Source organism: Vipera ursinii (genome assembly GCF_947247035.1).
Source record: "Vipera ursinii genome assembly, chromosome: 2".
Classification (NCBI taxonomy): Eukaryota; Metazoa; Chordata; class Lepidosauria; order Squamata; family Viperidae; genus Vipera; species Vipera ursinii.
In genome coordinates this window covers 6,206,020-6,228,958 of record NC_139513.1, presented here as the reverse complement: position 1 = coordinate 6,228,958, position 22,939 = coordinate 6,206,020, and the positions used below count along the sequence as shown (strand labels likewise).

Sequence of the window (22,939 nt, the reverse complement as noted above, 5' to 3'; positions counted from 1 at the left end):
GGAGGAAGGATCCCCTGGGGACATGTTTTCCTTTAACTGCCTTATCTTTCTGGAAGGATCTCCTCCTGGGAGGGAGGATCTCCTCCTGGGAGGAAAGATCCCAAGGGGATCTGGTTTCCTTTAACTGCCTTATCTTTCTGGAAGGATCTCCTGGGAGGGAGGATCTCCTCCTGGGAGGAAGGATCCCCTGGGGACATGGTTTGCTTTAATTGCCTTGTTCTTCCAAGAGGGTCTGCTCCTGGGAGGAAGGATCCCCTGGGGACATGTTTTCCTTTAACTGCCTTATCTTTCTGGAAGGATCTCCTCCTGGGAGGGAGGATCTCCTCCTGGGAGGAAAGATCCCAAGGGGATCTGGTTTCCTTTAACTGACTTCTCTTTCTGGGAGGATCCCCTCCTGGGAGGAACGGCCATTTTGCCTCGCCCTGCTCCAGTGCATCAATAGAGGACCGATCTTGATTTTCCCCTCCCCTTTCAGTCCCAGACTTCTGGTTCCCCACCCAGGTTATTCCATAGAATGGAGAAGGGAATCCAGAGGGAATTTGCGTCTCCAACTATGGTGATGACACAGTCCAGCTTTGGAGACACAAATGCAGGTCGTGACAGTAGAAGAGACTTTGGTTTCCTTCCACTGTTGGTCCTAGAGTGATGTTTCCCCATCCAAACAATTCCACAGGAAGAAGTGGAATCCCAGGGGAATTTGCATCTCCCATCTATGGATATAACACGGTCCAATTTTGGAGACACAAAATGATCCCCTCGTTCCCGTGTTCAATTTTTTTAACTTTCGTTCTTCTTTGAGCCTGGTTGTATTTTAAGTCGCAGGGGCAGTTGATGAAGATGGCCACGATACCTCCTGAAGGTGGAGGAGATCTCTCTGTGGAGCAACTGTTGGGCTTCTCAGAGCAGGATCCAACTCGAGTCTTGTTGCCAGGTAGGTGAAAGGTTACTTCTAAAGGCATGAACCTGAAGTCATTTTATTCTTGTGTTTCTTGTACACATAATCCTGGCTTTAATTTATAGTGCTTTCCAATAGCTGGCTCTCCCAAGTTACAGATCTTCCAAATAAGGAGCTGTGGTGGCACAGTGGTTAGGATGCAGTATTGAAGACTCAGCTGGACAGCCATTTGTCCGAAATGGTATAGGGTTTCCTGCCTGAGCAGGGGGTTGGACTAGATGACCTCCAAGGTCACTTCCAACTACTTCTTCTTCTTCTTCTTATTATTATTATTATTATTATTATTATTATTATTATTATTATTATTATTATTATTATTATTATCATTATCATTATTATCATCATCATCATCATCATCTGTCTGCTGCCAGGAGTTCAATCCTGAATGGTTGACTTATCCTAATTTTAGCCTGGGTAAAATTAGGACCCAGATTGTTGGGGGCACAGTGGTTAGGATGCAGTATTGAAGACTCAACTGGACAGCCATTTGTCCGAAATGGTATAGGGTTTCCTGCCTGAGCAGGGGGTTGGACTAGATGACCTGCAAGATCCCTTCCAACTACTTCTTCTTCTTCTTCTTCTTCTTCTTCTTCTTCTTCTTCTTCTTATTATTATTATTATTATTATTATTATTATTATTATTATTATTATTAATTTTATTTTTATTATTTTTATTATTATCATTTGTCTGCTGCCAGGAGTTCAATCCTGACTGGCTGAAGGTTGACTTATCCTAATTTTAGCCTGGGTAAAATTAGGACCCAGATTGTCGGAGGCAACAGGCTGACTCTTTAAACCGCTCAGAGAATGCTGTAAAGCACCATGAAGCGGTATATAAGTCTTAAGTCCTAGTGCTGTTGCTATTCTTTATCCATCTCCTTTTATCTTGATCACAGGGAACCCAAGATTGTTGATGGAAGCCACTGAAATATCTCCTTTGTGTGGTGGAACCGCAACAGCTCAGGTAGGGAGCCTCACTAGGGCAGGAAAATCAGGGTGGGGGATTTGTCCCGTGAGAGTCCACACAAAGGTTATTAAGGAGGTCAAGTGTTGAGATTAAAATTTAGCTTGATTCCTCTTCTCAAGATGTCCCAAAGGTGCTTTCTCGTGAGGCAACTGCGCTTCCTTTTTTTTCCTCTTTGAAGACGTTTTGCTTCTCATCCAAGAAGCTTCTTCAGGTCTGACTGGATGGTGGGGAATGGAAGGATTTAGGCTCCACACCCATTTGCGCTACTCAGGTGAATCTGAGCACCCAGACAAACCTCCAAGTGGCCTCAACGACTCTCCGAAAGAAGGCAAGTGACCAGCTGTCTGCAAGGAATATAAATCCTCCCATTTCCCCATCATCCAGTCAGAGCTGAAGAAGCTTCTTGGATGAGAAGTGAAATGTCTTCAAAGAGAAAAAAGAAAGCCCAGTTGCATCATGGGAAAAGCACTTTTGGGACAACCATGGCTTGGATGACAAAGAATCTCCATTTCAAGGTGACTGCTTAAGCACAACCCACAGAAGCGGCAGCCCTCCAAGATAGACCAAATTTGAAAGCAAAGATATAGAAGGTAATAGTACTACTTTCTCTGCAGGGTTATAGTAGCAAAATCTTGCAAAGTCTGAAGGCACATGCCCCCTCTCTCATTTTATCTTTTTTTTTTTAAAAAAAATAACATTTTATTAATTTTCTAATTTTACATTTAGGTATTTAAAAAGCAACGTGGTGGATGAGTTAATCAACAATTCAATAACATACAAAAATCTTTAGTACAGATCTCAAGTTACAACATCAAATATTTCCTCCCTTTTTCCCTTAATATCTACTATCTTTTAAGGAATCAAGTTTCTTGAACCTGCAGTAGATTACATTAATTTATTTAAAATACAGATAGTCCTTGTCATTTAACAGTTCTTTTAGTGATTGTTCAAAGTTACAACGGCATTGAAAAAGTGACTTACGACCGTTTTTCACACTTATGACCGTTGCAGCATCCCTATGGTCACATGATCAAAATTCAGATGCTCAGCAACTGGTTCATATTTATGACAGTTGCATTATCCTGGGATCATGTGATTTCACCTTTTAAAACCTTCTGGCAAGCAAAGTCAATGGGGAAGCCAGATTCACTCAACAACTGTGTGACTAATTTAACAACTGCAGTGTTTCACTTGACAAATGTGGCAAGAAAAGTCGTAAAATGGGCCAAAACTCACTCAACAAATTTCTCACTTAGCAACATAAATTTTGGGCTCAATTGTGGTCGTAAGTTGAGGACTTCCTGTAAATCCTTTGTATCTGAGGTGTGTGTAAAATGAGGAAATATCTAGTAAAAATTGTTTTTTAAAAAATGGTTAAGTTCCATTAAAACATTAATAGGCTGACTGACAACCCGTTAAACAAATCAGAGCAGTTATATTAGGGCACATGTCGAAGTAGATCCAGTTAAAAGTTTTATATATGTGAGGTATGGATTTTTTTCTATCAAAATGGCAGTTCGTCGGGTGGGGGAATGAAAGTTTTGACACACAAGGAGATGCGACAAACTGGTTTATCTGAGATGAATGGTGGAAGAAAGAAATTCTAATCAAACAGGTAACTGCTGAGGAGAGAGAGAACTATCTAGCAGTACACTGTGTCAGAAAAGGAGCATTTTTCTCTCTTCTGAAGCTCATTTTTAGGATAATGTAATTTGGGAGAGAGGCTTCTGCTGAGGAACATTTTCTATGACTTTCAGGGTTCAGTGTCCTTTGAGGAGGTGGCTGTGTATTTCACAGAGGAAGAATGGAGGCTGCTGGATCCTAGCCAGAGAGCTTTATATGTGGATGTCATGCTGGAGAATTCTAGGAATGTGGCCATTCTCGGTAAGGACCCGTTTTGCTCTGGGTTTAGCTAATTGTGGGAAGTCGAACATGGCACTATCTAACAAAATGAAATTCAATTGTGAAAAAAGTAAGGTTCTGCATTTAGGCAGGAAAAATCAAATGCACAGGTATAGTATAGGTGGTACCTTGCTCGATAGTAGTAACTGTGAGAGGGATCTCGGAGTCCTAGTGGACAATCACTTCAATATGAGCCAGCAGTGTGCTGCTGTGTGTTTTTTTTATGCTTCACAGGATTCTTTCTCAACTGAGCTTTTATTCTCATCTTAAAGTTTACTTACAGTCATGCTCAAAATTGTTGGCACCCCAGAAATTTTTCCAGAAAATCAAGTATTTCTCACAGAAAAGTATTGCAGGAACACATGTTTTGCTATACACAGGTTTATTCCCTTTGTATGTATTAGAACACAACAAAAAAGGGAGGAAAAAAAGCAAATTGGACATAATGTCAAACAAAACTCCAAAAATGGGCCGGACAAAATTCTTGGCACCCTTAACTTAATATTTGGTTGCACACTCTTTGGAAAAAATAACTGAAATCAGTTGCTTCCTATAACCATCAATAAGCTTCTTACACCTCTCACCCGGAATTTTGGACCACTCTTCCTTTGCAAACTGCTCCAGGTCTCTCTTATTGGAAGGGCGCCTTTTCCCAACAGCAATTTTAAGATCTCTCCACAGGTGTTCAATGGGATTCAGATCTGGACTCATTGCTGGCCACTTCAGAACTCTCCAGCACTTTCTTGCCATCCATTTCTGGATGCTTTTTGACGTATGTTTGGGGTCATTGTCCTGCTGGAAGACCCAAGATCTTGGACGCAAACCCAGCTTTCTGACACTGGGCTCTACAGTGCGACCCAAAATCCTTTGGTAATCCTCAGATTTCATGATCCCTTGCACACATTCAAGGCACCCAGTGCCAGAGGCAGCAAAACAACCCCAAAACATCATTGAACCTCCACCACATTTCACTGTAGGTACTGTGTTCTTTTCTTTGTAGGCCTCATTTCATTTTCGGTATACAGTAGAATGATGTGCTTTACCAAAAAGCTCTATGTTGGTCTCATCTGTCCACAAGACGTTTTCCCAGAAGGATTTTGGCTTACTCAAGTACATTTTAGCAAACTCTAATCTTGCTTTTTTATGTCTCTGTGTGGGGTCCTCCTGGGTCTCCTGCCATAGCGTTTCATTTCATTTAAATGTCGACGGATAGTTTGTGCTGACACTGATGCTCCCTGAGCCTGCAGGACAGCTTGCATTCCTTTGGAACTTGTTTGGGGCTGCTTATCCACCATCCGGACTATCCTGCGTTGCAACCTTTCATCAATTTTTCTCTTCTGTCCACGACCAGGGAGATTTGCTACAGTGCCATGGGTTGCAAACTTCTTGATAATGTTGCGCACTGTGGACAAAGGCAAATCTAGATCTCTGGAGATGGACTTGTAACCTTGAGATTGTTGATATTTGTCCACAATTTTGGTTCTCAAGTCCTCAGACAGTTCTCTTCTCCTCTTTCTGTTGTCCATGCTTAGTGTGGCACACACAGACACACAATGCAAAGACTAATTGAACTTCTCTCCTTTTTATCTGCTTTCAGGTGTGATTTTTATATTGCCCACACCTGTTACTTGCCCAAGGGGAGTTTAAAGGAGCATCACATGCTTGAAACAATTTTATTTACCCACAATTTTGAAAGGGTGCCAATAATTTTGTCCGGCCCATTTTTGGAGTTTTGTTTGACATTATGTAAAATTTGCTTTTTTTCCTCCCTTTTTTTGTTGTGTTCCAATACACACAAAGGGAATAAACCTGTGTATAGCAAAACATGTCTTCCTGCAATACTTTTCTGTGAGAAATACTTGATTTTCTGGAAAAATTTCTGGGGTGCCAACAATTTTGAGCATGACTGTATTTATCAGAGGATCATCATGTTGGAAAGGAACTTGAGGTTCTTCTGATTCGCCTCTGCCCAGTTCAAGGGACACCAGCCTAAGAAACAAATGTCACACAGGCTAAAATTGGTATACCGGTAGTGACAGAATCTTGCAAGTCTGAATATACTTTCCTGCCCGCCCCCCGCCCCCCCGCATCCTTGAGAATAGTGAGAGTCTTGTCTGAGAGGTTTTCTCACGTTAGTTCTGTTTGGGACTCATGTTTCTTTTCTCTGACCTTTATCCCAAATGGCTCTCCCTCTTGTCTTTCAAAGTCATTTCTTCTGCCCGTTACATCACCTCCCCCATCTGCACTCGGGCCTCCCTTTCCTGAAAATAAGGTCTACCCCCAAAATAAGACCTAGCTTGATTTTTTGGGGGGATGGGCCTAATATAAGCCCTACTGTAAGGACCTGCCTCAATCCCTCTTCCCAAGAAAGCAGAACTCCTGGAACAGCTTCACTCCAAAAGGAACTTTTATTAGGAGAAGTTGACAGCAGGCATAGAAGGCAGCATCTGAGGGTTTCCTGCACAAATCAATAGGGTAAAAGAGTAACTGGCTAACCCCCACCCCAATAGTCCACCCGGACAGTTCAAATGAGCCAATCTCCAGGTGTGAACCTGCTGTGGGAACAGGGTTGATAAGACGTGTTTCCCAAGGTTGTTAGGCTGTTAGGTCTTCATGCCTCTTCTTCCGCTGCTAGAGATAAGGTAGATGGCTGGAGGTACGGTCCATTCTCACCCCAGGCTGACAGCAAGGGAAATAGATCAAAGAACAAGGAGGTAGAGGAAAGCAGAGAGAATACATTGTGGCGCCCATAGCTTTCCCTCCTCCCCCCAGGAGTATGGCAGAACCCACAGGAACATAGAATAAAGAAATCAAACCCCCCCCCCGAATAAATGGGTTCTGACACCTACCCCCCCCAAAATAAGCTCTAGTTTTCGGGCGGGGCGCAGGCCTAAAGATCAGGCTAGGGCAGGGATGCGGGAAAGTGGAGCTGCCCCACACACTCTGTACCTGCTTACCATTGCAGCCAGGCCTCACATGCCCCAACACCTGCCTTGCCGGCCCATGTCTGTGTCGGCTCACCGCCACTTGTGCTCGTCACCCCCAGCCTCCATTTCACCCTCAGAGGCCTTCAGGAAAGGCGTCTCCGGGCAAGAATTGAGCTCTGGATTGACACGTCTTAATTTGGGGGAAACACAGTATTTACCCAGAGAAATCTGAGTCTGGACCATAGTGTCAGGATAATGGTTTAAAGCAGGGGTCTTCCAACTTGGCCCTTTTATGACTTGTGGATTTCAACTCCCAATTCTGGGAGTTGAAATCCACAAGTCATAAAAGGGCCAAGTTGGAAGACCCTTGATTTAAAGGCTAACCAGCTGATGTAAGGTGGGTGATGCAGTGATAGGAATGACTCAGCAGGCATCTGTATCCCTTTAAGAGCCTGAGTATAAAAGGGAAGGTTTTTTTGCTGTTGTGTTCTCTTTCTCATCCGTCTCCTGCTGTAACTGCTGTGTTTTGGAGTTTGCTGTATTACCATGTGTGTGTATTTTGTTCCTTGTGTATATTTGTAGATAGTATAATATAAACCACCATTTAATACAAGCCACTGTTTACTGTATTTACTGCTGGGTTACCTCAGCGCAATAATACTGTGCGTGCTCTGACACATAGGAATGAAGGGCAGATGAGCCGCTCCAATTTTCATGCCCTGAGTATCAGAGGCCACCTCTAGAAGCCAAAGCAAGTTCTTCTCTCTCTCTAGAAAGGGAATAATGGACTGTCAATGTAGACCAGACTAGGAAGTCAAAGTCATGCATGACAATACTACTTTTATTTGCAATAGTGGCAAATATCTGTAGCTTGGGTGTAGTATGAGGGTGAAGATTCGTTCTCCGAGCATGTGGGTTGATTTCTGAACGTTTCGTTACCAGGCTAGGTAACATCTCCAGCAGAGTTTAGGGGAGGTCAGTGTTCTTGGGTTGGACTAGATGACCTACAGGATCCCTTCCAACTCGGTTATTCTAACTTCTGTTTATAAGGGCTTCAGGTGAGGGTGTGTCAAGTGAGGGTCTGTGATGGGATGGGTCAGGTGTGAGTCATCAGTGAGAGGCTAGTATGGGGGGTTTACATCAGCTTAGAATCATTCGGAGGTGAAGTGGTGGGAGGGGGTGACTTGCGTGGATTGGTTGGGGTTCGGTGCTGTCTCTGATTGGCTGTGTGATTGATTCAGATTCTGAGGGGTTTCTAGGATGGCTGTGGGTCAATGTGTCTGTTGATGGAATGGCTTGTGGAGTGCCAGGCTTCGATGAACTCACAAGTGTGGCGGGTGGTAGTGTGGTCGATGATTTTTGTGTGGCTCCAATCAAACTGGTGCTGTTTGGTGTCGGTGTGGTTAGAGATGAAGGATTTGGGATCGTGGCGTTTGACTGCCAGCCGGTGTTCGTGGATCCTGGTTTTTAATCGACGTGATGTTTGTCCCACGTAGAATTGGTTGCAGTGGTTACAGTTGATTTTGCAGACTGCATTGTTTCTTTCATCCTTCTGTATCTTGTCTTCGGTTCTGGATAATTTCTGGCAGAGTACTTTTATTATAAAATTACAGTAACAGCATCTGACAAGCCCAAATGCATTCCTCCCTCCCTCCCTTTCTCTTTGAGAGAACTAGGAAGGTATTTTTCTGAGACAATTTCTCAGCTTATGCTTCTGCCCTGAAGTCAGGTTACTTTTATCTAACTGTTGTCTTGGGGATAGTGCTTCCTCTTGTTCCTCAAGGTCATTCCTTCTGCACGTTAAAAAGTTCTTATCCTTGCCGGAAATACTCAAAATTTCAGTTTGTATTTCATACATTGTATTTTCAGAGAGTTCTTGACGCTTGTGGGTAAACTTCACTCTGGGAAAGATAGGGCAGGGATTTATCAGATGTCCGTTTCCCTGTTACCTGAAACGCCCTCATGAATTTCGGCCAGCGTGTGACTATACAGTGTAGGATATTCCTGAAAAATGCATTTGCTTGGATAAGTGTCAAGGGATTGGATGAAGAGGTTACACCCACAGAAGGCAAATTAGACTCAGCTCAGGAGATCATGGCTACCACGACAGCCAAGGGTCCATCCTGCTTCTCCAATGCATAATATTTGTCACTTGCCTGACCTGTTGTTTTTTTTTGGCTGAGCAGTGGCAAAATGATCTGATTGGAGGGGAGGTTTTAGTTTCTCCACTGTCATAGTCAAATCACCCTTTGCCACACTGCCCTTGCTGGCCCCAAGGCCTTCCAAGAGAGAGAGAGAGAAAAAAAACAGCCCGTGTAATTTGAAGAATGTATGGTTTGACCTTCTTGTGAGGTAAATTTTGGAAGGCCTCAGAAGCCTTCCAAACAGCCCATATTATTTGAAGAACGATATGAAAGCCCTTGGGAAGAAGGCCTGCTGCCTCACTAGGGCCAGGCCAGGCATGCCTCATCATCCTCCGGAGGAAGACGGTGAAGATCAGCCAACGGGCAACAGGGCCAGCAAGGATAAGAGTGGCAAGGCCAGAAGGATGAGGGTAGGGGCAGGGTGGTAAGTAAGGAGAGCAGAGGGTAGGCCAGCAAAGTGGTAGAACAAGAGGAGTTTGAATAGAATTCTTTATTGGCCAAGTGGTATTGGACACACAAGGAATTTGTCTCCGGGGCATAAGCTCTCAGTGTAAATATAAACAGGAAGTGATAAATCATGATCATGATCCATTGATGATCATGAATCGTGGTGGCAAAATGGTGGCTGGCCAATTGTAGAGATAATCAGGGAAGGGGAGTTGAAGCACCCCTGTAGTTGTCACTGATGGGTCCACATTTTGTTTACATGATCACAGGAGCATTGCAACAGGTGTCACCTTGGAGGCTGGGGATAACTACTGTTTGTTCCTTGCCGCTGTAACTTTGACGGCTGAACAAATAGCCTTATATTTAAGAGAACCATACAAAGAGGAACCTAGCAAAATCTTGGATATGTGGAAATCACTGGTGCACCATTTTTCTAGGATGAAAGTAATGATTGACTTTTCTTCTTTTTCTTTTCTTTTTTTCAAATTAGCTTGTGGGCAGGAGCAGCAGAATAACATGAAGCCTAGCACGGTGGTATTCCAAATGATAAAATCTGAAGAAGACATGCTTGGAAATCGAGGACCATCACAAAGGAGTACAAAAAGTTGCCTAATGAATGAAGGAAACAAAATGTCTCCTTCGGGTCGCAGTGAAACCCGTGACCTCCCAATCCAGCAAATTCCCCAACGAGAAGCGGGGAAATTTCTCAGAGGTGCCAAAAGAGACAGAGAGAAATCTGATTTCAGTAAACATTGTACAGCGCAGAATAAAGAGGAGGAATGTGAATACGAACAGGACAGGCAGAGTTTCGATCATATCTCCTCTCTTGCTCTACATAACCCATCATATATCAAAGAGACGCCATACATATTTATAAATTGTGGGGAAAATTTCAGCTTGAACAGTCACCTTATTTCCCATGAAAATGAGAAACCATATGAGTGTGGAAAGGAATTTAACCGGAAACAATTGCTTATTTTACCCCCAAAAAATCCCTCAAGAGAGAAACCTTATAAATGCCTGCAGTGTGAAAAGACATTTACCCAGAAAGGTAAACTTACCATACATGAAAGGATCCACACAGGGGAGAAAACCTATAAATGTCGGGAGTGTGGAAAGATTTTCACTGAGAGGCGTAAGCTTATCATACATGAAAGGATTCACACAGGGGAGAAACCTTATGTATGCCTAGTGTGTGGAAGAAAATTCAATCAAAGCGGTCAACTTACAAGGCATCAACGAACTCACACGGGGGAGAAACCGTATAGCTGCCTGCATTGTGGAAAGAAATTTAGTGGGAGTTCCAACCTTATGATACACGTCAGAAGACACACGGAGGAGAAACCGTATGTATGTTTGGAATGTGGAAAAAGCTTCCGTGACAAGAGTGTCCTTGTTTGCCATAAAAGAATCCACACAGGAGAAAAACCATACCGATGCCTGGAGTGCGGAAAGAGCTTCAGTCAAAACAGTAGCCTTTTGCGACATAAAAGAATTCACACAGGAGAGAAGCCGTATCAGTGCCCCGAGTGTGGAAAGAGCTTCCGTCAGAAAAGCAGCCTTTTGCAACATAGAAGAATGCACACGGGGGAAAAACCATATACGTGCCTGGAATGTGGAAAAAGCTTCAACCAGAGCGGTCATTTTATGTGCCATAAAAGGATTCACATGGGAGAAAAACCATACAAGTGCATGGAATGTGGAAAAGATTTCAGCCAGAACAGTAGCCTTTTGCAACATAAAAGAATTCACACAGGAGAGAATCCGTACCAATGCACTGAGTGCGGGAAAGGGTTCGGTAAGAACTATAAGCTTTTGCAACATAAAAGAATTCACACGGGGGAGAAACCATACATGTGCAAGGAGTGTGGGAAGAGTTTCAGTTGCAGCAGCTATTTTATTTGCCATAAAAGGATCCACACAGGGGAGAAACCATATAAATGTCCGGAGTGCGGAAAAGGTTTTAATAAAAGCAGCCGTCTTACATCTCACAAACGAAAACACACAGGAGAGAAGCCTTATCAATGCATGGAGTGCGGAAAGAGATTTTCTTATAATTTTGTCCTCCGATATCATCAACGAACTCACACTGGGGAAAAACCATATACATGCTTGATTTGTGGAAAGAAGTTCAGTGGGCGTTCAAACCTTAGAGTCCACGTAAGAATCCACACGGGGGAGAAACCACATAAATGTCCAGAGTGTGGAAAGAGTTTCCGCAAGGACAGTAACTTTATTTGCCACAAAAGGATCCACACAGGAGAAAAACCCTATAAATGCCAGGAGTGTGGAAAGGGCTTCACTCAGAACGCGAACCTTATCAAACACAAAAGAATTCACACGGGAGAGAAGCCGTACAAATGTGCAGACTGTGGGAAAAGCTTCAATCAGACAAACCACCTTTCTCAACATGAACTAATCCATAAAAGAGGAAAATCATAATCTCAGAGCTTTAATCCCAAGTGGTGTTAGATATTTTTTTGTCTCAGAAATGAACAATAGAAATTGTGTATTGCATTATGAAATATTGTTCAGTTGGAAGAGTAGCCTTATCAGACCTAAAGGAATCCACGTAGAAATACCTGAAGCATGGAAAAAAGGGCATTGCTCCTATTTCCAAGAAGAGGTTTTATTTTGTGAGGAATGCTGGAATTGCAGAGACACTGTCAATACCAACTCTGGCTTCTGTTTCTAAGAGAAATTACAGGAGCAAACTCGCATAAAGATAAATACATGAATTCAAATAAGCTACATGGAGTTTAAGTGTGCGGTGTGTAGAAAGAGCTGATTCGTTTAGGAGAAAACGTATATCGAAGAATATGGCCAAGAAACTTGGAACAAAATATATCATCGTAGATTGCCAAGTGGTTCCCCTCAGGAGGAGAAAACTGTAAATGAACACGGAAAGAGTAGGTATGGCTGAAACTTCTTCAAGATGGAAGCCTCCTTTTCGTTACTTGAAAATGAATCGGAATCATTGCCAATTTCACACACACACACACAGATTTTTTTCTGATTAATGAAAGAAGGTGGCTGCCTCAGGGTCCGTCATTTCTGAGGTAAGTGCACCTGTGGGTAAATGGCAATGGGAAAAGTAGATCTTCTTAACGTTCCACTATAAATCCAGTTTCTGTCTTCCATGCCATCCCTCTGGACAATGCTAGGGTCTTCCAGTTCTCTGTAGAATTCCGCTTCTGGAGTATTCTTGGCCATCTCAAATGAATCGGAATCAGAATAGAGCTGGAAGGGACCTTGGAGGTCAAGCAGGATACCCTATACCAGGGGTCTTCAAACTTGGCCCTTTTATGACTTGTGGACTTCAACTCCCAGAATTCTTCAACCAGCGTGCCTGGCTGAGGAATTCTGGGAGTTGAAGTCCACATGTCATAAAAGGGCCAAGTTTGAAGACCCCTGCCCTATACCATTTCAGACCAGTGACTGTCCAGTCTCTTCTTAAGAACCTCCAGTGATGGGGCACCCACAGCTTCTGAAGGCAAGCCGTTCCACTGATTAATTGTCCTCGATGCTAGGAAGTTTCTCATTAATTCCAGGTTGCTTCTCTCCTTGATTAGTCTCCATCCATTGTTCCTTGTCCTGCCCTCTGGTGCTCTGGAGAATAAGTGGACCCCCTCTTCTTTGTGGCAGCCCCTCAAATACCAGAACACTGGTATCATGTCCCTCCCTAGTCCTTCTCTTCTCTAGACTAGCCAATCCCAGTTCCTCCAACCGTTCTTCGTATGTTTTAGTCTCTGGGCCCTCTTTGTACTTTTCCCAAAGTCTCAACATCTTTTTTGTAGTGGGGTGACCAAAACTGGATGCAGTATTCCAAGTGTGGCCTTACTAAGGCTTTATAAAGCAGTACTAAAACTTCACGTGATTTTGATTCTGCACCTATCATATCTCCTTCAGTGCCTGTTGGGTCCCCCCTCGTCCATTGCTAGGATTCTGCCGCCACCTGGGAGACCGCTGGGCTTGCTTGGCTGTTTTGTCACCTTTTTCTTCCTTGAGCGCAACTGCATTGTGCTCAGTACACATCCTCTGGCACTTTTCAGAGTTACAGGCCTTTCCAAGGTCCCCCTCCCCTTTTTCCTGGGGCTCCGTAGCTTCCTGGATGATCTTCACTTCCCCTATGATACTCCTGAGTGGGGAGTAAATCTGATTCTGCCACTTCTCTTGTGTTGTTTCTCTGTGTCATAAATGTGGGTATTTGCATATTTTTTGTCATGTTTATGTAATGTAGATTGGAGATGCAGAGCTGAGTGCAACAACATTTAATGTATGCTGACTAGTGTACATTTAAACTGATAATAAAGCATCTATATCATTATCTATCATCTATCTATCTGTTCATCAATGGAACAACTTGCTTTTAGAAGTTGTGAATGCTCCAACACTGGACATTTTTAAGAGATTGGACAATCACTTGTCAAGAAGAAGAAGAAGAAGAAGAAGAAGAAGAAGAAGAAGAAGAAGAAGAAGAAGAAGAAGAAGAAGAAGAAGAAGAAGAAGAAGAAGAAGAAGAAGAAGAAGAAGAAGAAGAAGAAGAAGAAGAAGAAAGGGACCTTGGAGGTCATCTAGTCCAACCCCCTGCTCAGGCAGGAAACCCTATACCATTTCAGGCAAATGGCTGTCCAGTCTCTTCTTAAAAAACCTCCAGTGTTGTAGCATTCACCACCTCTGGAGGCAGGTTGTTCCACTGGTTAATTGTTATAGGGTTTCCTGCCTGAGCAGGGGGTTGGACTAGAAGACCTCTCAAGGTCCCTTCCAACTCTTGTTATTCCTATTCTATTCTATTCTGTCCTGTCCTGTCCTATCTTCTGGCTATTTACCAGTTCTGATGTGGACTTCTCTCCCCATTTTTTTTTATACAGGCTCTTTTCTATTTTGGGATTTTTCCACTTTTGGATGTATTATCTTCCCATCTCTTCTCAGCGTGGTCCTCTCCAAGGATCATAGCTCAATTTATCCATTCAGTGGGGAGAATCCTGAGCCAGCCATGCTGAGGGGAAAGGAAGAGGTATCCAAGCTGAGCCATGCTGGCTCAGGAATTCTGGGAGTTGAAGTCCAGGAGTCATAAAAGAGCCAAGGTTGCCTACCCCTGGCCTAGGCCGCTGAATGACTCGTGGACTTCAACTCCCAGAATTCCTGAGCCAGCCGTGCTGAGGGGAAAGGGAGAGGTTTCCAAGCTGTGCCATGCTGGCTCAGGAATTCTGGGAGTTGAAGTCCAGGAGTCATAAAAGAGCCAAGGTTGCCTACCCCTGCCCTATACGATTTGAAGTCCACGTGTGTTAAAGCTACCCCTGTACTAGACAGTCATGCATGACACCAAGCCTCCTGTCCCCTTCCTATTCTCCCCACTGAATGGATAAATTGACTTTCACTGTGTGTGCCTGGGCCAGCTGATGCCTTCTGATCAGTGTGGAGTGAATTATTATTTTTTTTAATTATTTTAATCCCATTTATATCTCGCCCTTCTCCGAAGACTCAGGGTGGCTTACAATTTTTAAGCACAAACCAATGTGCTTAGCAATAGCCTTCATTCTATGTATATGCCTGCTTTATGTTATTTTATTTATTTTTATTTTAATTCCATTTATGTTGCCAATCTCTTCACCCAAAAGCAAAACCACAACATAAGTGGAATTTGAATGTATGCACATAAAAAAGAGGCAGGGCTGATTGTCCCATTGTGGGTATCAATTTGACCCCATGCAGATGCCCCTGGTTGATATACTGAAGCCGAATTTGCAATTCATCCATTATGTTCTCAGCAGTTTTACCAGACCGGCTTCATATTTTTAATTGTTTCTTTTCTTCCAGCCTGGCCCAGTGATATTCCAGGTGATCCAAGTTCTGCTGGCCCAACTTAGCTCCTGAAAATCTGGCTGGGTTGGTAACTGCTGCTACTTGCTGAGGCTTAAATGTATATTCACAAAAATGGTCTATAAGAAAAAGAAAAATGTTGCGAATGGGAACACCTGAAAGGAAGAAAAAAGATTGGAAGAGCCTCCAAGAAGAACGCTGTCGTGGAGCATGGAGTTGTGGTGAGGGTATTGGCAATGCTCAAGGAAATGTGAAAAGAATGAAACTGGGAAACTTGAAACCACAAAGTGAAGAGGGAGCACCCTGAACTGAATTGTACCAGGAAGGGCCAGTTGAAATTCAGTGATTTTGAGAAACCCTGTTCGAAGCACGGGACGAGCGAAAGCAATGCAGCGTCCATTCAGAGTGGATCCCGCTGACTATGCTTGTCCATAATTCATTAAATAAAGGTTTTTCTTTCTGCCGTCACTTCTCATCCAGTCAAAGCAATGCTATCGTGTGGCTGTTTCCCAATTGTTCTTTGATGTTCTTCAGTCTGGCTTTCAGGGCTCCTACGTTCCCCAACTTTATTTATTTATTGATTAATTATATATATATAAAAAAGGTAAAGGTTCCCCCGCACATGCGTGCTAGTCGTTTCCAACTCTAGGGGCCGATGCTCATCTCCGTTTCAAAGCCGAAGAGCCAGCGCTTGTCCGAGGATGTCTCCGTGGTCATATGGCCGGCATGACTAGACGCCAAAGGCGCACGGAACGCTGTTACCTTCCCACCGTAGTGGTCCCTATTTTTCTACTTGCATTTTTACGTGCTTTCGAACTGCTAGGTGGGTAGAAGCTGGGATGAGTAATAAACAGGCGCTTACTCTGCTACGCGGCACTCGGGATTCAACCCGCCAAACTGCCGACCTGATCAACAAGCTCAGCGTCCTAACCCACTGAGCCACCACATCAGCACACAACAATAAATAAAACAACCAATATAAAAGGTTAAAATATCCGAAAAGCCCACAGCAGTAACTCATAAAAACAAAAATATTAACCATAGGCGGAGGATGGATATAAATGGCCACCCACTGCCAAGGCCTGGCAGTATAAGCAAAATCTTGAGGGCCTTTCAAAAAATCAAAAGGAGTGGAACAAGTATGTCGGGGGGAGGATGTTCTACACTGTAGCAGAGAAGGCATGTCTCTTGGGTCTCAGCACATATAGGTTCCAAGATGTAGGTACAGTATAGCAGGTACCTGGCTCAATAGTAGTAACTGTGAGGGACCTTGGAGTCCTAGTTGGACGATCTGTTAAATGTGAGCCAGCAGTGTGCTGCAGCTGCCAAAAAAGCCAACACAGTTCTAAGTTGCATTAACAGAGGGATAGAATCAAGATCCTGTGAAGTGTAGGGCCAAACCTGGGAGTACTGCATCCAGGTTTGCTCACCACGACGTAAAAATGACATTGAGACTAGAAAGTACAGAGAAGAGCAGCAAAGATGATCAGGGGACTGGAGGCTACGACATAGAGAATGGTTGCTGGAATTGGGTGTGTCTAGTTTAATGAAGAGAAGGTCTAGGGGTGACATGATAGCAGTGTTCCAATATCCCAGGAGCTGCCACAAAGAAGGGGGGGGCTCAAGCTGTTCTCCAAAGCACCTGAAGGCAGGACAAGAAGCAACAGATGGAAACTCATCAAGGAGAAGCAACCTAGAACTAAAGAAATTTCCCGACTGAACAATTAACCAGTGGAACAACTTGCCTCTAAAAGTTGTGAATGTTCTAACACTGGAAGTTTTGAATGTCTGAAATGGAATAGGTTTCCTGACTGAGCAGGGGGTTGGGCTAGGACCTCCAACTCTTCTCGTCTCGTCTTTATATTATATTATATTATATTTATTATATTATTATATTATATTATATTATATTATATTATATTATTATATTATATTATTATATTATATTATATTATATTATATTATATTATATTATAATATTATGGGACGCGGTGGCTCAGTGAGTTAGGACGCTGAGCTTGTCGATCAGAAGGTCGGCAGTTTGGCGGGTCCAATCCCGAGTGCCGCGTAACAGAGTGAGCGCCTGTTACTCGTCCCAGCTTCTGCCAACCTAGCAGTTCGAAAGCACGTAAAAATGCAAGTAGAAAAATAGGGACCACTACGGTGGGAAGGTAACAGCGTTCCATGCGCCTTTGGCGTCTAGTCACGCCGGCCACATGACCACGGAGACGTCCTCGGACAAACACTGGCTCTTCGGCTTTGAAACGGAGATGAGCACCGGCCCCTAGAGTTGGAAACGACTAGCACGCATGTGCGGGGGAACCTTTACCTTTACCTATTACCGTATATACTTGAGTATAAGCCGACTCGAGTATAAGCCGAGACCCCCAATTTCACCCCCAAAAACTGGAAAAAGTTATTGACTCGAGTATAAGCCGATCCGCCATTTTGCAAGCCTGAATACACAGGAATACCCTGTGTGGCCGCGGCTCGTCGGCAGGTCTCCGTTCCTCCTGCCGACCTTTGGGGAGGTTTGGGCGCCTCCCCAAACCTCCCCAAACCTCGGCAGGTCTCCGTTCCTCCTGCCGACCTTTGGGGAGGTTTGGGCGCCTCCCCAAACCTCCCCAAACCTCGGCAGGTCTCCGTTCCTCCTGCCGACCTTTGGGGAGGTTTGGGCGCCTCCCCAAACCTCCCCAAACCTCTGCAGGTCTCCGTTCCTCCGCGCAGACCTGCCGACCTTTGGGGAGGTTTGGGCGCCTCCCCAAACCTCCCCAAACCTCGGCAGGTCTCCGTTCCTCCTGCCGACCTTTGGGGAGGTTTGGGCGCCTCCCCAAACCTCCCCAAACCTCGGCAGGTCTCCGTTCCTCCTGCCGACCTTTGGGGAGGTTTGGGCGCCTCCCCAAACCTCCCCAAACCTCGGCAGGTCTCCGTTCCTCCGCGCAGACCTGCCGACCTTTGGGGAGGTTTGGGCGCCTCCCCAAACCTCGGCAGGTCTCCGTTCCTCCTGCCGACCTTTGGGGAGGTTTGGGCGCCTCCCCAAACCTCCCCAAACCTCGGCAGGTCTCCGTTCCTCCTGCCGACCTTTGGGGAGGTTTGGGCGCCTCCCCAAACGTCCCCAAACCTCTGCAGGTCTCCGTTCCTCCGCGCAGACCTGCCGACCTTTGGGGAGGTTTGGGCGCCTCCCCAAACCTCCCCAAACCTCGGCAGGTCTCCGTTCCTCCTGCCGACCTTTGGGGAGGTTTGGGCGCCTCCCCAAACCTCCCCAAACCTCGGCAGGTCTCCGTTCCTCCTGCCGACCTTTGGGGAGGTTTGGGCGCCTCCCCAAACCTCCCCAAACCTCGGCAGGTCTCCGTTCCTCCTGCCGACCTTTGGGGAGGTTTGGGCGCCTCCCCAAACCTCGGCAGGTCTCCGTTCCTCCTGCCGACCTTTGGGGAGGTTTGGGCGCCTCCCCAAACCTCCCCAAACCTCGGCAGGTCTCCGTTCCTCCTGCCGACCTTTGGGGAGGTTTGGGCGCCTCCCCAAACCTCGGCAGGTCTCCGTTCCTCCGCGCAGACCTGCCGACCTTTGGGGAGGTTTGGGCGCCTCCCCAAACCTCCCCAAACCTCGGCAGGTCTCCGTTCCTCCTGCCGACCTTTGGGGAGGTTTGGGCGCCTCCCCAAACCTCCCCAAACCTCGGCAGGTCTCCGTTCCTCCTGCCGACCTTTGGGGAGGTTTGGGCGCCTCCCCAAACCTCGGCAGGTCTCCGTTCCTCCTGCCGACCTTTGGGGAGGTTTGGGCGCCTCCCCAAACCTCCCCAAACCTCGGCAGGTCTCCGTTCCTCCTGCCGACCTTTGGGGAGGTTTGGGCGCCTCCCCAAACCTCGGCAGGTCTCCGTTCCTCCGCGCAGACCTGCCGACCTTTGGGGAGGTTTGGGCGCCTCCCCAAACCTCCCCAAACCTCGGCAGGTCTCCGTTCCTGTTTGGGGAGGTTTGGGCGCCTCCCCAAACCTCGGCAGGTCTCCGTTCCTCCGCGCAGACCTGCCGAGGTTTGGGGAGGTTTGGGGAGGCGCCCAAACCTCCCCAAAGGTCGGCAGGAAGAACGGAGACCTGCCGAGGTTTGGGGAGGTTTGGGGAGGCGCCCAAACCTCCCCAAAGGTCGGCAGGTCTGCGCGGAGGAACGGAGACCTGCCGAGGTTTGGGGAGGTTTGGGGAGGCGCCCAAACCTCCCCAAACAGGAACGGAGACCTGCCGAGGTTTGGGGAGGTTTGGGGAGGCGCCCAAACCTCCCCAAACGTCGGCAGGTCTGCGCGGAGGAACGGAGACCTGCCGAGGTTTGGGGAGGTTTGGGGAGGCGCCCAAACCTCCCCAAACAGGAACGGAGACCTGCCGAGGTTTGGGGACGTTTGGGGAGGCGCCCAAACCTCCCCAAAGGTCGGCAGGTCTGCGCGGAGGAACGGAGACCTGCCGAGGTTTGGGGAGGTTTGGGGAGGCGCCCAAACCTCCCCAAACAGGAACGGAGACCTGCCGAGGTTTGGGGAGGTTTGGGGAGGCGCCCAAACCTCCCCAAACAGGAACGGAGACCTGCCGAGGTTTGGGGAGGTTTGGGGAGGCGCCCAAACCTCCCCAAAGGTCGGCAGGTCTGCGCGGAGGAACGGAGACCTGCCGAGGTTTGGGGACGTTTGGGGAGGCGCCCAAACCTCCCCAAACAGGAACGGAGACCTGCCGAGGTTTGGGGACGTTTGGGGAGGCGCCCAAACCTCCCCAAAGGTCGGCAGGTCTGCGCGGAGGAACGGAGACCTGCCGAGGTTTGGGGAGGTTTGGGGAGGCGCCCAAAGCTCCCCAAACAGGAACGGAGACCTGCCGAGGTTTGGGGAGGCGCCCAAACCTCCCCAAAGGTCGGCAGGTCTGCGCGGAGGAACGGAGACCTGCCGAGGTTTGGGGAGGTTTGGGGAGGCGCCCAAAGCTCCCCAAACAGGAACGGAGACCTGCCGAGGTTTGGGGACGTTTGGGGAGGCGCCCAAACCTCCCCAAAGGTCGGCAGGTCTGCGCGGAGGAACGGAGACCTGCCGAGGTTTGGGGACGTTTGGGGAGGCGCCCAAACCTCCCCAAACGTCGGCAGGTCTGCGCGGAGGAACGGAGACCTGCCGAGGTTTGGGGAGGTTTGGGGAGGCGCCCAAACCTCCCCAAACAGGAACGGAGACCTGCCGAGGTTTGGGGACGTTTGGGGAGGCGCCCAAACCTCCCCAAAGGTCGGCAGGTCTGCGCGGAGGAACGGAGACCTGCCGAGGTTTGGGGAGGTTTGGGGAGGCGCCCAAACCTCCCCAAAGGTCGGCAGGTCTGCACGGAGGAACGGAGACCTGCCGAGGTTTGGGGAGGTTTGGGGAGGCGCCCAAACCTCCCCAAACAGGAACGGAGACCTGCCGAGGTTTGGGGAGGTTTGGGGAGGCGCCCAAAAATCCCCAAAGGTCGGCAGGTCTGCACGGAGGAACGGAGACCTGCCGAGGTTTGGGGAGGTTTGGGGAGGCGCCCAAAGCTCCCCAAACAGGAACGGAGACCTGCCGAGGTTTGGGGACGTTTGGGGAGGCGCCCAAACCTCCCCAAAGGTCGGCAGGTCTGCGCGGAGGAACGGAGACCTGCCGAGGTTTGGGGACGTTTGGGGAGGCGCCCAAACCTCCCCAAAGGTCGGCAGGTCTGCGCGGAGGAACAGAGACCTGCCGAGGTTTGGGGAGGTTTGGGGAGGCGCCCAAACCTCCCCAAACAGGAACGGAGACCTGCCGAGGTTTGGGGAGGTTTGGGGAGGCGCCCAAACCTCCCCAAACAGGAACGGAGACCTGGGGAGGTTTGGGGAGGCGCCCAAACCTTCCCAAACGTCGGCAGGTCTGCGCGGAGGAACGGAGACCTGCCGAGGTTTGGGGAGGCGCCCAAACCTCCCCAAAGGTCGGCAGGAGGAACGGAGACCTGCCGAGGTTTGGGGAGGTTTGGGGAGGCGCCCAAACCTCCCCAAACGTCGGCAGGTCTGCGCGGAGGAACGGAGACCTGCCGAGGTTTGGGGAGGCGCCCAAACCTCCCCAAACGTCGGCAAGTCTCCGTTCCTCCGCGCCCTGCCTGCCTGCTTCTTTCCGCTGCGGAAAGAAGCAGGCAGGCAAGGCGCGGAGTTTGGGGAGGTGCGCGCGCACCTCCCCAAACCTCCCCAAACTTCGGCAGGTCTCGGACGGCGGTGGCTTGGGAGAGGTGCGGGCGATCCCGGAAGCACCAAAGCCTCGGCCGCGCACAAGTCCTCGGTAAGTTTTTTTTGTTGACTGGAGTATAAGCCGAAGTGGAATTTTTCAGCCCAAAAAGTGGGCTGAAAAATTCGGCTTATACTCAAGTATATACGGTATATTATATTATATTATATTATATTATGTTATATTATATTATATTATATTATATTATATTATATTATATTATATTATATTATTATATTAATTATATTATATTATTATATTATTATATTATATTATATTATATTATATTATATTATATTATATTATATTATATTATATTATTATTATTATTCTGTATTCTAACGGCACCCTCAACGTGTCTTCTCTGAAAACTCTTAATGGGCCAGCCAGATGTAACTGGGGACAAACTCCCTCAAAGCACAAGGGACTTTTTGTATACCATCACACTCTGAAAAAACATGTTAGTCATTACTCTTTTGTTTGCTTGACTGCGTTCCTCAGAGGAATTCTCTTCCCTCTTCAGACCAAGGGTATTTGCTGTGAGAAGGGGAGCTGCCCATATTTAGCAGGCAGGAAAATAATCAGATTAAATAGAATCCAGAGCTGAGAAGGGAATTTACAAGATGTTGGCTGCTTCCTTGGATAAGGCAATAGCACTTTTGACACTGAAGGAGATTTTTCACTGAGAGAAGAAATGAGTTTCCTTATTTAGGGGAAAAGCTGGAGTTCTGTGGCAGTAGAGGAAGCCTGCTGGGGAAAACGCTGGAAAAAAAGCAGGATCATCATCATCTCAGTTGGAGAGATAGTTACGTCTAGTGGTTAAGGCACCAGGCAAGAAAGCAGAAGACCATGAGTTCTAGTCTTGTCTTAGCTGTGAAAACCAGCTGGATGACTTTGGGCCAGGCACTCTCAGCCCAACCTACCTCACAGGGTTGTTGTGGAAATAGGAGGAAGGTAGTGTGTAGGATATGTTTGCTGCCTTCCATTATTTGTAAACGTAACAGTGGGACACAAAATAAATAAATCTCCCCTGTGCATGACATCTTGTGTAGCTTTCTCGGTCACAAAATGTTTTATTTAGTTCGTGACGCTGTAGCGAGCAGATCCTTGACGAGGCTCCGATTTTGTCGGCATCCCAGACAAAAGGTTTTTTTTTACAGCTGTCCTTTGATCCAGTGGCTGCCTAAAAGCACCATTTGTGACTTTTTGTTGGTGTCCCCAAGAGGCCAAAATTAAAGTTTGATTTCACAGATTTTTGCGTTGCTTCCCAGACTATTATGGGAACAGTTTGAAGCTGAGTGCAAGAAGATATTTTAACAATAAAAAAAGGTGAAATGTGCAATTTAGCCCCCTTTTCCGGTGACGTGGAGCAGAGAACTCCATGTCCCAAAGAAGTACCTCATCTCCCATCATGCACTCCTCCGAAGGTTGAGAGAGGAGGAGGGGGTATTCTAGTCTGATCTCTGAACAGGGCAGAAATCCCTCAGGCCAGATGAAATCCAGTCCAAACCTGATTCAGAGCCTTCGTGAGGGAGCCCTGCAGTTCCAGGCCTTCCATGGCTTAAAGAA

General features: G+C 46.9%; 1 protein-coding gene and 1 long non-coding RNA gene across 4 annotated transcripts in view; both read left to right on the top strand.

Annotated features, from left to right (window-relative positions):
* The window catches only part of LOC310635946, an 871,275-nt gene that overhangs the window by 782,444 nt on the left and 65,892 nt on the right, over positions 1 to 22,939 (top strand). The gene's annotated exons all lie outside the window — the stretch shown is intronic.
* LOC310635890 (uncharacterized protein) lies at positions 805 to 15,629 on the top strand. Its single transcript, XM_083355250.1, has 5 exons — positions 805 to 931; positions 1,852 to 1,919; positions 3,680 to 3,806; positions 9,833 to 12,401; positions 15,163 to 15,629. The coding sequence occupies exons 1-4, from the start codon at positions 832 to 834 to the stop codon at positions 11,782 to 11,784; spliced, it is 2,247 nt and encodes a 748-aa protein (XP_083211376.1). The 5' UTR covers positions 805 to 831; the 3' UTR covers positions 11,785 to 12,401; positions 15,163 to 15,629.